General features: G+C 40.9%; 1 protein-coding gene and 1 long non-coding RNA gene across 6 annotated transcripts in view; one reads left to right on the top strand and one right to left on the bottom strand.

Annotated features, from left to right (window-relative positions):
* Positions 1 to 13,379, top strand: part of lama2 (laminin, alpha 2) — a 780,279-nt gene that overhangs the window by 221,129 nt on the left and 545,771 nt on the right. For all 5 annotated transcript variants that reach the window (XR_004558560.1, XM_034162644.1, XM_034162643.1 and 2 more), the window contains exon 7: positions 827 to 916. Coding sequence is in view for 4 of the 5 variants with exons in the window: in XM_034162644.1 (XP_034018535.1) it covers positions 827 to 916 (90 nt within the window). In the remaining variant the exon portion in view is untranslated. The remainder of the gene's footprint in view (positions 1 to 826; positions 917 to 13,379) is intronic.
* LOC117503416 overlaps positions 1 to 13,379 on the bottom strand; it is a 559,959-nt gene that overhangs the window by 158,248 nt on the left and 388,332 nt on the right. The gene's annotated exons all lie outside the window — the stretch shown is intronic.

Genomic DNA, 13,379 nt, shown 5'->3' with positions numbered 1-13,379 from the left:
CTGCATCAAAATTTTTTCCGAAACTGTGAGAGACAGCCAGTTGGAAACCATTCGGAAAATTCAGATGGCTTTCGGTGAAGATCTTATGGGGATCACACAGATTAAGGAGTGTTACAACTGGCTTAAAGACGGCGCACAATGGCGGAGGGCGCGCCGCGCTCCGAGCGGCGATCGACAGGCTGAAATGACCAGATCATTTCCAAAGTGAAGGCTGTGTTGATCCGGGATGTCGTGTGACGACTACAGAAATGGCAGAAGATGTGGACATAGCACTTTTTCGGCACATTCCACTATTACAGGAGTTTTTGTCATGGAAAGAGGAGCGGAGGAATGCGCCACAGAGCCGCTAATGGCGCGGGACAAAAGCACCTCCGTGTTGCCGAAAAACTGCTGATGTCCAACTCTTCTGCCATTTCTCTGGTAGTCAGATGACGTCCCGGATCAACAAAGTGTTCACTTTGGAAATGAACGGCACATTCCACTGTTACAGTTTTTATATATATATATATATATATATATATATATATAAACCGACCAACCACTGATGACAGGAAACGTATTTTCCCATCATGTCATTTGCCATGTGTGTCTGTAAACGCTAAAACCTTCATCATTAGTGCATTACAACTAAAATATATAGCTGATATTTTCAAAAAAGAGATCAGAGACACTCACGAACTCATGAACTCACTCATGAACATTAAAAATCCAACTTACTACACTGGACAAAGTTTTTTTGAAAATTGATCAAAATAATTGTTTGTCTGACATGTATCAGATAAAATGATGAATTACTGATTTGCTTTTCTCTCAACTTCTTCTTTAGTACTATTACTCCATTAAGGACATCTCAGTTGGAGGGATGTGCATCTGCTACGGCCATGCCATGGCATGTCCACTCAATCCTGTTACCAAGGTAAAGCATCTGCCTTTCCTTTATTCCTTTATTCTCTGTCGACATCACTCTTTCTTTGTATCATTCCCTCTCTGTCCACTTTACTCCAGCAAAATCATGGAGTGCTGCTATAATGTGAAACAGCAGGAAAGTCAACCGTCAGGCCATCAGCTTGTTAGCTGCCGCTTCATATCAAACTGTGTGTGTGTGTGTGTGTGTGTGTGTGTGTGTGTGTGTGTGTGTGTGTGTGTGTGTGTGTGTGTGTGTGTGTGTGTGTGTGTGTGTGTGTGTGTGTGTGTGTGTGTGTGTGTGTGTGTGTGTGTGTGTGTGTGTGTGTGGTAGTCTGTCTGTTGGGGACACAGGTGACACAGTGAAGCACCGTCTCTAATGTCACTTCAAACAGTGCTGTGCTTGATACCAGACACCTGATCTTTGTCACCACACACTCACTCATACACGTATAGGGACACACAGAGACACAGTTTTTGGGTTCTTTATGTGTCCCAGGGCTGAAAAATGCAGTCTAACTCACATGGAAGTCTTTTGGTCTTTGGTGATGATGTCATTGACCATCACTAATACCACTGATGTGTACTGAGCTCTGGTTTCTACAGGTTACATGGAGTGCATTTGAAAAAGAACATTTAAGTACATAGTGGGAAGATTAGACATTAGACTGGCTTGTCTTGCAAACGAGTCACTTGTGTCTGTGCTTTGCAGTGTCTCTTCACAGCAAGCTGGAGCCCGAATGGTTCCACCCTGGATGTGGTACTAATCTAGGTCTGAAGGTCCTCAGCCTGTAGAAATATTCCCATGAGACTGATGACAAGATTTGCACCACACTTCAAAAATATTAATCCAGTTTGAAACCACACAGCACCCACTGGCTTATTCACAGTGCTTCACTTTTTCCACAGTTTGTCCCTGTGCTCTCTTGTTTTCACTCGAGGTCACCACAGCAGATATATGGTGGATCTGCATGTTGAATTGTCACAAGTTTTATGCCGGGTGCCTTTCTTGACTCAACTCCACATTACATGGAGAAATATGGCAGGGGTGTGGTTTGAACCAAGAACCTTCCACACTGAAACCAAGTGAAACTAACCACTTGGCCACCCCTTAGCCACATTTTGTTGTTGTTACAGCCTTATTCCAAAATGAGGTAAATAAATTTTTCCCTCAAAATTCTCTACACAACACCCCATAATGACAACATGAAAACATTTTTTAAATTTTAGCAAATATATCAATCAATCAATCAATTTTTTTTTTTTTTTTTATATAGCGCCAAATCACAACAAATAGTTGCCCCGAGGCACTTTATATTGTAAGGCAAGGCCATACAATAATTATGTAAAACCCCAACGGTCAAAACGACCCCCTGTGAGCAAGCACTTGGCTACAGCGGGAAGGAAAAACTCCCTTTTAACAGGAAGAAACCTCCAGCAGAACCAGGCTCAGGGAGGGGCAGTCTTCTGCTGGGACTGGTTGGGGCTGAGGGAGAGAACCAGGAAAAAGACATGCTGTGGAGGGGAGCAGAGATCGATCACTAATGATTAAATGCAGAGTGGTGCATACAGAGCAAAAAGAGAAAGAAACAGTGCATCATGGGAACCCCCCAGCAGTCTACGTCTATAGCAGCATAACTAAGGGATGGTTCAGGGTCACCTGATCCAGCCCTAACTATAAGCTTTAGCAAAAAGGAAAGTTTTAAGCCTAATCTTAAAAGTAGAGAGGGTGTCTGTCTCCCTGATCTGAATTGGGAGCTGGTTCCACAGGAGAGGAGCCTGAAAGCTGAAGGCTCTGCCTCCCATTCTACTCTTACAAACCCTAGGAACTACAAGTAAGCCTGCAGTCTGAGAGCGAAGTGCTCTATTGGGGTATATATATATATATATATATATATATATATATATATATATATATATATATATATATGTGTGTGTGTGTGTACATAAGTATTCACACCCTTTGCTCAATATTTTTTGATGCATCTTTGGCAGCAATCGCAGCCTCAAGTCATCTTGAATGTGATGCCGCAAGCTTCGTGCACCTATCTGTGGGCAGTTTTGCCCATTCATCTTTGCAGTACTGCTCATGTAACATCAGGTTGGATGGGGAGTGTCACTGCACAGCCATTTTCAGATCTCTCCAGAGATGTTCAATTGGATTCAGGTCTGGGCTCTGGCTGGGCCACTCAAGGACATTCACAGAGTTGTCCTGTAGCCACTCCTTTGATATCTTGGCTGTGTGTTTAGGGTCATTGTCTTGCTGAAAGATGAACTGTCGCCCCAGTCTGAGGTCAAGAGCGCTCTGGAGCAGGTTTTCATGCAGGATGTCTCTGTACATTGCTGCATTCATCTTTCCCTCAATCCTGACTAGTCTCTCAGTTCCTGCAGCCGAAGAACATCCCCACAGTATGATGCTACCACCATCATGCTTCACTGTAGGTTTGGTGCCTGGTTTCCTCCAAACGTGATGCCTGACATTCACGCCAAAGACTTCAATTTTTGTCTCATCAGACCAGAGAATTTTGTTTCTCATGGTTTGAGAGTCCTTCAGGTGCCACTGGGCAAACTCCAGGTGGGCTGGAATGCGCCTTTTTCAAAGCAGTGTTTTCCGTCTGGCCACTCTACCATAGAGGCCTGATTGGTGGATTGCTATAGAGATGGTAGTCCTTCTGGAAGGTTCTCCTCTCTTCATAGAGGAATTCTGTAGCACTGACAGAGTAACCATTGGGTTCTTGGTCACCTCCCTGACTAAGGCCACTCTTCCCCTGTCACTCAATTTAGATGGTAACCAGCACTAGGAAGAATTCCAGTGGATCTGAAGTTCTTCCATTTACAGATGATGGAGGCCACTGTGCTCATTAGGACCTTCAGTTAAGCTGTAGAAACATCAAGGATGATCACTGGAAACGGGATGCACCTGAGCTCAATTTTGAGCTTCAAGGCTGTGAATACATATGTACATGTAATTTTTTAGGGTGTTTTTTTTTGTTTGTTTTTTTAATAAATTTAAAAAAAAACACCTTTTTTCAACATTGTCATTAGGGGGTACTTTGTGTAGAATTTTGAAAAAAAAAAAAAGAATTTTATCCATTTTGGAAAAACTGAAGTGCTGTCAATACTTTCTGAATGCACTGTGTATGAGTGTATGTGTGTGTGTATATATATATATATATATATATATATATATATATATATATATACAGTTGTGCTGAAAAGTTTACATACCCTGGCAGAAGTTTAGGTTTTTTTTTGGGGGGGGGGGGGGGGGGGGGCATTTTACAGAGAATATGAATGATAACACAAAAACTTTTTTTCCACTCATGGTTAGTGGTTGGGTGAAGCCATTTATTGTCAAACAACCATGTTTACTCTTTCGAAATCATAATGACAACATAAACTACCCAAATAACCCTGATCAAAAGTTTACATACTCCTTTTCTTAATACCGTGTGTTGCCCCTTTAATATCACTGACAGCTTGGAGTCTCTTTTGGTAGTCTTGGACGAGGCTCTCTGATGGTAAAGCTGCCACTGAATATGTCTTGGACTTTATTTACATTAATTACAAAGAAATACAAACAGTATGGCACTTTATGGTAAATCTGTATGGAGTAGACATTTCTCAAAACTGAGTGACTGTGCAAGAAGGAGAAGAGTGAGGAAAGCCACCAAGACACCCAGACAACCCAGGAGAAGTTATAGGCTTATGTGGCTGTAGTTGGAGAAATTGTGCACAGTGCAAGCTTTGCATTTTGCATCACTACTCTTAGCTTCATAGTGGAGTAGAGCAGAAAAGGATTTTCTTTCACCAAAACAGATCACATCCAGGCTTGCATCTCAGATGTACCTTCTGGCAATGTGTAGACAAACTTTCCGGTCTTCTTTTTAAGAAAATCCTCCTCTATACCACTTCATCATGAAGAAGGATAACTGGTGATACAAAATGCAAAGCTTGCACTGTGCATAATTTCTCCAATCCAATCATATGTAAGCCTATAACTTCTTCTGGGTTGTCTGGGTGTCTTGGTGGCTTTCCTCACTCTTCTACTTTTTGCACAGTCACTCAGTTTTTGAGAACTGTCTACTCCATGCAGATTTACTATATGGTGCCATGTTGTTTGACTTTCTTTGTAACTGATGTAAATAAAGTCCGAAACATATTCAGTGGCAACTTTACCATCAGAGAGCCTCATCCACAACTACCACAAAAGACTCCAAGTTGTCATTGATGTTAAAAGGGGCAATACACAGTATTAAGAACAGGAGTATGTAAACTTTTGATCAGGTTCATTTGGGTAGTTTCTGTTGTCATTATGATTTGAAAAGAGTAAACGCTGTTGTTTGCCAATAAATGGCTTCACCCAACCACTACCCATGAGTAAAAAAAGTTTTGGTTATTGTTCATATTCTCTAAAAAAAAAATGGCCAAATAAAATCTGCCAGGGTATGGTAACTTTTGAGCACAACTGTATGTGTGTGTGTGTGTATGTATGTATGTATCTATGTACACACACACACACTACGCCGTTGCCCATGTTTATAAACTCAGTAGCTGACATTTTTCAAGCGTGATAATAAATTGTGGAAAGTTTCTATTATGAGTTGGAATGACATGTGATTCCAGAATGTTTTTAGAACCATAGACCTTGACAGTTTTTTGAAGAACTCAACCCTTTTATTTCCTTTTAAGTATGTAATTTTTTAATGTTAATTTACTGTCTTAATGTATTTATAAATTAGAGTTTCTTGTTATCATATCCACACTGTTATTTTACTATTACTATTTTACTATCAAGATTATTATTGTTTTAATTATTTTATTTTTAGTTCTATTTTGTCATTTGATTTTTAAATTGATTACAATTGAAATACGTGTTTATATTTGTTACATTGACAAGTAAAGATCTGTATCTGGAACAGTCAGACCGCGCTCAAGTGATATTCGCCATGGTCAGGCATGTCCAATCCCATCGGCATGTCCCGGACTGCACGCCCCGTGCATCCTGTTTGGGTTGCGCAAAGGAGATATTGCTATGTGCAATATCTGTGGCATGCATGCATCTTGTGAACTAGATGTGAACATTGTGCAATCAAACCAAAAGCACCGTGTGTTACTGCGAGTCAATGCATCACAGAGTTGCACAGCAATGCGCACATCTGAATGGGGTGTTATATCCATAATAAACCTTATATTACAGACACATCATCATTTCTTCCCATGGCTTAGATTAATGTAGGTGAAATATTATGATCATCAGAGCTGTAACACCACGAGCAGATGCTCCGCACTGCTGCCGCACGGCAAGTCAATGCAAATAAGTGGCTCGGCACAGCTGACTGGGGAGTTACTGCTGTAATACATGTATTGTAAACATGTACACTATCTGACTCTGTAGAAGGAATGATGATGCAACTGTTCCGTTATAATATAAATAAAAATAAATACTCACCTTTGAGATGGCTCCAGACACGTCTCGCAGCACAGAGCGAACACCAGCTAGGCTGCAGACTGCGATGACATCCCTGGCATCCTGGTAGCGCCGTGAGATGGCTACAGCAGCCAATTGGGGACGGCATTGTCCACCACGACATATATATCCCATATGATGCACCATCCACTGGCACAACACGGACACCCCACTGCACATCAGAGCACGTAACACGCAATCCCAAAGTCCAGACAGTCAGCCTTGTGAGTCATTAACTGATTGCCGGGACACACACATAAACAGCAGTGTGGTCATCTCATGGACCTAATATCCTGCAGAGGGGAAAGGCGTGAGGCTGCATCATCTGATTGCTGTGCTCTGCTGTCCGGACGGACAGAGGTGATTTCCTGGAGAGAGTAAGAGAGAGAGAGGGAGACCACATGCGGCAGGGGTGTGCAAATGCTGTGCAATGCTTTACTCTCAGGAACTGCCTTAACTCCCTTCTGGATTATGTATGTCATCCAATATTTGTACTGATATATATTGTCCAGGGTCCCCTGATTGTGAGTTTACTGTGATACACTGCAGACTGGTGGCTATTACCAGTGGCTGCAGCAGTAATAATGGTTGTGAGTGTGCACGCCGGTGTTCCAATGGCCATAATACTCTGAACACACACACACAGTTATGTGCATTACAGTTATGCGATCGTCAGAGGACCCTGGTTTACATGTTCACAGTTCATAGTTTGGATATCATTCAGCATCCAGCAGGAAGACACGGCAGGTCTTCAAAAGATAGCAGACCACAGCGCTCACTCTGCCACAACCCTCCCCTTGATTGCCTTCCACCCAGACGGTGATTGGACAGCGGTGTCGATCGGACTGCATCCGCGCGGCATTTGAGTACATTGAATGAATGAATGAATGAATGAATGAATGAATTTATTCAGCACGCACATAAACAAAACAAAATACCAACATAAACTCTTACTAACATACATAAAAAACAAACAAAAGAAAAATACAACAATAACTCAGTTTCTCAAATTAGGTGCAGCCGAAAGGGCATGGGCTGAAGCAAAAGCTTGTAAACGCCCACCTCGTACACCGTACACCCATTACCATCCACAGTTAAATACACTCAAATAAGATAGAAATCAGAAAATAACATAACTAAACAGAATAGAACAATTTCATATTTACATTTTACATTTACATTTTATATCTACATTAGAATATAGTTAGGTACTAACAATTGCATCAATGGCATTCCATTATTTTCAATTCATTTAAAGTTTAACACATTTTTACCTTCTAAGCAATTACAAATAGTCTTGCACCCTGATCATTACTGACATAATGTCATACACCAAGTACTGTTCAATGTCTGTGCAATCGTCTACACTTCTTACTAACTCTATTAACATTTTTACTCGTTTGTGTACTGTGCTAACATAATTTCTTTATATTTCTTTTTGAACTTATGTTTCCACACAATTTAATGTGGTTATCCAAATGATTCCATAATTTAACTCCACATACCGACACACACCAACTTTTCAGAGTAGTTCTTACATAATTTACTATAAAGTTACCATTCTTTTCATTCCTACTGCATTCTGACTATTCATACTGTTCCAACTACATTTGAACTGCATTTGTAAAGCCCCCCTCACACATAGCAAGAATGTGCCATCATCAGATGCAGTCGGGAGGGGAAGAGGCGTGGTCAGCAGTGTCCAGATTACTTCGTCCACACCTGCATGATGGCATCCAAAGCACATGTAGACAACAGTTTAGATGACACAGACTGCCGTCAGATAGCCATAAACAGCGCTGAAGACTGCCCAATGTCCAAATGTCTGGATGGCAAACATGGGACCGGGGTGGGAGGCAATGCTCTGTTCTTCAACGCAAGTGTGCAAGAGTGTGGGGCTGAAATTATCACTCAGCTGTGTGTGTGTGTTCAAAAGGGTTGCATGAGCCACTAAGTGCATATGCAGGGCTTTTAATCACAGTAATTCTGGACCCACTTTCCTTGAATCAGTGAGTGCCAGTGCTGAACTTCATTTCATTTCGTACCTCTGTGACTGGGCACATTGATTCAGACTGACTGTACATGCGAGGGGTTTTTATGGAAATGCATCGGCATGCGGTCGGACAGGACATTTTCTCCTATGTGAGCGAAAATCTGTTGTACAAAATCCGGTGTATACGGTGTTTATTACATGGAAAACCATACAAATGCAGTGGGTCATTTCTTTTTGACCGGTGAGTGTGAATATCTGGTTTATTCAGTGACTGTTTAAGTAAGTTTTATTGTATTCACAAAACTTTCTCATTTTAATTTCCTGTTCTTTCGCTTAAATCATTATAGAAACTTTGCATAATTTATTACCATGCTTGAAAAATGTCAGCTACCTATTTTATAAACACTACCCAGTGTAGGGCCCATGGATCCCCACGGGCAATGCTCTGCTTTATTTCATCCTGCTTACCTCATTCTGCTTATCACAGTTAAACCAGCATTTTTTTTAGTCAAGGTCAGATCATTGATGATAAATTTTGGCTCTTTTGCTGAGTCTTAATTCATATGTGAATGAATTATTTCTCCATTTTATTTTTGTTGAGTGGCATTACAACACAGCTATTTTTTTTCAGCAGATAAACTTGAAATGAGATATTTAATTTGTTTAGTTTGACAAAAGTTCAGCTGTTCATTGTGTGAAATCCTGGGCAGACGTTCAAAAAGCTAAATAAATAATAAGTAAAGAAGAAGGTGGAAATGTGTTTATGATTATCTATAGAACATTTGCTCTAATACATAGTCAGGACAAAGCTCCCTGAAGCACAGCTTCATTGCTGTATCTCGCTCAGAAAGGGCAACAAACACTGCTGCCAACAAATCCAGACTTGGCTCTTACTGCACTGTTGTAATGCACTCCTCTCATTTAAATCTGGCATCCTCTTCATGTCAACCGCTTTACAAAAAGTTGCAAATTAAATTACTGAAGCTCGAAGTTGGCGACTGCAAAGCTTCATTGTGCTCTGACTGTGTTTCCTCCTGGGAGAGCAGCCATGAACCCATTTGCTGCTGTCAGACAATGTGGACTGGGAGCCAAATTGTTTTGTTGTGTTTGGTTTTCATTTAAATATAATGCTGTTTGACCATCATTCAGTAGGGCTTGCATGTCACCTGTTTACAGACATGCTCTTTTACCAAGAGGCAACCTCCGGCATGGAAAAATGAAGCCAAAACTTGCAGTTCCTTGACTGGTCTTATGAGGTTGGCTCCAAAAGTGAGCCAACCTCATAAGACCCCCCACAGAATCCCATTTTAAAATCCCCAGCTTTACAGCAAAAATAAACATTGTTTTCTATCACTACTTGTTCCATTTATGACAGTTGTGTAGGGCGTGAATTTTGTTTTCTTTACTTAACACATCACTTCAAGTTATTTTAAAACATAAAACTATGAACCGCTAGGGGCATAACAATTTTGAGTGTAAAGTGTGCTAATGAGATGATTCAGGGCTGCATCAGCAGTGGCTGCTCGCTGCTGTTGACATGACCATGTTGGTTCTTTTTGAGGATTTAAAAAAAAACAAAAAAACAGTGTGGATTGTTTTATGACTTGTTGAACTAATGGTGGATCTGAGAACTGTGCAGTCCAGGATTTTCACTGAGGGTAAACTTTAGCTTTATTTAATTTGTATGTCAGCACAGTTACCACTAGTTAGCAGGCAGCTTGGTGACTTAAGCTCCACTGTTGGTGTAATGGTTACTAAGCCAATAGCTGCACCCAAATAATCCATTATAAAAAAAATAAACCCCTTTAGCCTTAGCTTTTGTTGTTTTGGTAAGTGTGAGATGGGGGTAATGTTCGGGCTTCAGTCATCCTGCCTAGGTCATGCTGGTTTTGCTCGTGCATCTTGTTGTTAAGGGTTGGCCGTGAATTAGATGTCGTCAGGCGCTGGAAAGATTTGGAGCCGCCCTATTTAAGCTTCAATACCACAGTCGGCCCATGAGTAGGTACGCTGTACTGGAAATTCTTAATCCGTCATTAACCTCTGGATCTGTTCCTAAATGTTTCAAATCTGCAGTGATTAAATCATTACTTAAGAAATCTAATCTTGACCCTAGTGTATTGAAAAACTATAGGCCGATCTATCATTGTGCTCTAAAATTCTGGAAAAGGTGGTTTCACAGCATCTTGTGGAGAATCTTACTGAGAATAATCTTTTTGAGCCACTGTAGTCTGCTTTTAGAAAATATCATTCCACAGAGACAGCTCTCACTAAAGTAGTGAATGATCTTCTGCTTACAATGGATTTGGATACCACTATGGTTCTGTTGCTGTTAGATCTCAGTGCTGCATTTGATACTGTGGATCACCATATTCTACTTGATAGGCTGGAGAATCATTTTAGGATTACTGGGAGTGCCCTTGCATGGTTAGCATCATACCTGACCAGTCGTTCTCACTGTGTTTGGTACAATAACACTACCTCTAACCTTAGTGACATGAAATTTGGGGGTCTGCGGGGGGTCCGTCTTATTCCTTTATATAGCACCCCTTGGGCACATATTTCAGCATTTTGTGATTACCTTTCATTGCTGTGCTGATGATACTCAGTTATACATGCTGATAACTGCTGATAATCCCATTCACATAAAATTCTTAGAAGATTGCCTTGCATCAGTGAAAAGCTGGATGTCTAGCAATTTCCTACTTTTAAACCCTAACACGACTGAAATGATGGTTCATGGTCCAGTGAGACATCTGCATCAATTTGACCAGCTAACACTTGTGTGTCAAGGAACCTTGGTAAATTTTTTGATCCTACATTGTCCTTTGACCTCCACATTAGAGATATTACGAGGACTGCTTTCTTCCACCTGTGAAATATAGAGATGATTTTGTCCCATCCTGTCTATGGCTGCTGCTGAGACCCTGATTCATGTGTTTGTCTTTTCTAGATTTGGGCTACTGCAATGTTCTATTGTCTGGTTTACCGCAGTCCAGCATTTGGGGTCTCCAATTGGTTCAAAAGGCTGCTACCAGACTTTTGACAGAAAGCAGAAAGTTTGACCACATTACACCTATTTTAGCGTCTCTTCACTGGCTTCCTGTTCCTGTGAGATCAGATTTTAAGGTTCTGTTACTAACCTATAAAATTGTTCACGGTCTAGCCCCTCCCTACTTAGCTGACCTCGTCAAACCCTACGTACAGGCCCGGGCTTTGTGTTCTGAAGGTGCAGAACTACTTTGTGTCCCTAGGGTGACTAAAAAGTCTGTGGATCACAGAGCTTTCTCTTATCGTGCACTTGTTTTGTGGAATGATCTCCCTGTATCAATAAAACAGTCAGATTGTGTAGAGACTTTCAGTTCCAGACTTAAGAAGCAATTATTTTCCCTGTCATATGGCTAGCATACTGGTATAGTATGGTACTATGCTTTCTACAGTTTTAAATTCATTTTATTAGGAAGTCTGGGTCTTTTAGTGAAGCTTAGGCCTAGTGGCCGGCGATCACCTTAGTATTTATTCTGTTTTTCTTGTTGCTAATAAACTATACTGTATTCGTTGTCTTTCTGCTGCCTGATTCTGTTTTTTTCTCTGTTTAAGGTGTGGCTCCATCCAGAGATGGGTATGGTGTCTTCTTCTGCAGGCCTTCCGTCCTGTGCACTGGCATGGACTCCCAAAATCTCTCAAAATTTCCTGTATAATTTCCTGTATTGTCTATTGTGTCGGTAGTATGGCCCAAGCAGAGGATCACCACTTTGAGTCTGGTCTGCTTGAGGTTTCTTTCTAAAATCATCAGATGGAGTTTTTCCCTTACCACTGTCACCTGTGTGCTTGCTCTGGGGGTTGGTAAGGTTAGATCTTACTTGTATGAAGCGCCTTGAGGCAACTTTGTTGTGATTTGGTGCTATATAAATTAAAATAAATTGAAATTGAAAATTTAGTAGTAAACAGAATGGGTCGTGGCCTCAACTTTATCTAAAGTCTGTGAATTTTAGTGAAGCTAAGGGCTAGTGGCCAGCGATCACCTTAGTATTTCTTCTGTTTTTCCTTGTTTCTTAATGCTGACAAATTATACCTTTTTGTTGTCTTTCTGCCGCCTGATTGTTTTTTGTCTCTGTTTGAGGTTCCCCCTGTGTGCTTGCTCTAGGGGTTGGTAAAGTCAGACCTTACTTGTGTGAAGAACCTTGAGGCAGCGTTGTTGAAATTTGGTGCTATATAAATGATATAAATTAGTAATTAAAAAAATTCTGAAAACCTATGGAACTATAGAGGTGGCAGGTTTGTGACCAGAGGATCCTCACTTTCTTACAGCACATCTCATTGGTCAAATTTTGAAATGATGATGCCATAACCCTGCCTCTCTGACACTGAGGGACCTTTTTTACGTGATAAGGAATTAAAGTATTTCCAAACAGCGTATTCTAAAACAAGGGCGTCTTCAGTGGATAAGCTTTTCGGCACGCTGTGATGATGTATCCGACTGAAAGTAGGCAACAGGTGAGATTAACACACTTTATATTTACTCTGTGCCACTGTGTAAATTTGCTGCTGCAATGTTTAGCTCTTTAGACCAGCGGGACAAATATTGCAGTGGGACATATTTGGCAAGACACCGGTTCTGTACAATGGTACACGTTTTCTCTGTTTTTTCTGCAAGAATTACAGCACTACATACTGCAGTGTATTCAGACGGTTTGAGAGTTTGGACTTGGATATTTTTTAAACTGTGCCATGTTTGGTTGGTAGGATGAATACGTAGGACACCAGAATTTTGAACAAAAATGAGATTTTGGCTTTGCACACATGGAGAGGCATGATAACATTGAACTGACTGATGATATAACCAAAAAACATGTTTCAATGGTCCTGGCTAGAGAAAAAGGATGAGCTCAGAAATTATTTCTCAGGCTATGTCAGGAAGCTGAGTGCATCTTTTCTAATGACCATTTGAAGTACAGTTCATGTGGAAAACAGTGACTCCATGACCATGGCAAAATGGGAACACAAAGTTGCCTG

The sequence above is a fragment of the Thalassophryne amazonica genome, chromosome 21 (genome assembly GCF_902500255.1).
Source record: "Thalassophryne amazonica chromosome 21, fThaAma1.1, whole genome shotgun sequence".
Lineage (NCBI taxonomy): Eukaryota > Metazoa > Chordata > Actinopteri > Batrachoidiformes > Batrachoididae > Thalassophryne > Thalassophryne amazonica.
Note: the sequence above shows the minus strand (reverse complement) of the source record. Positions and strands in the feature narration are given on the sequence as shown.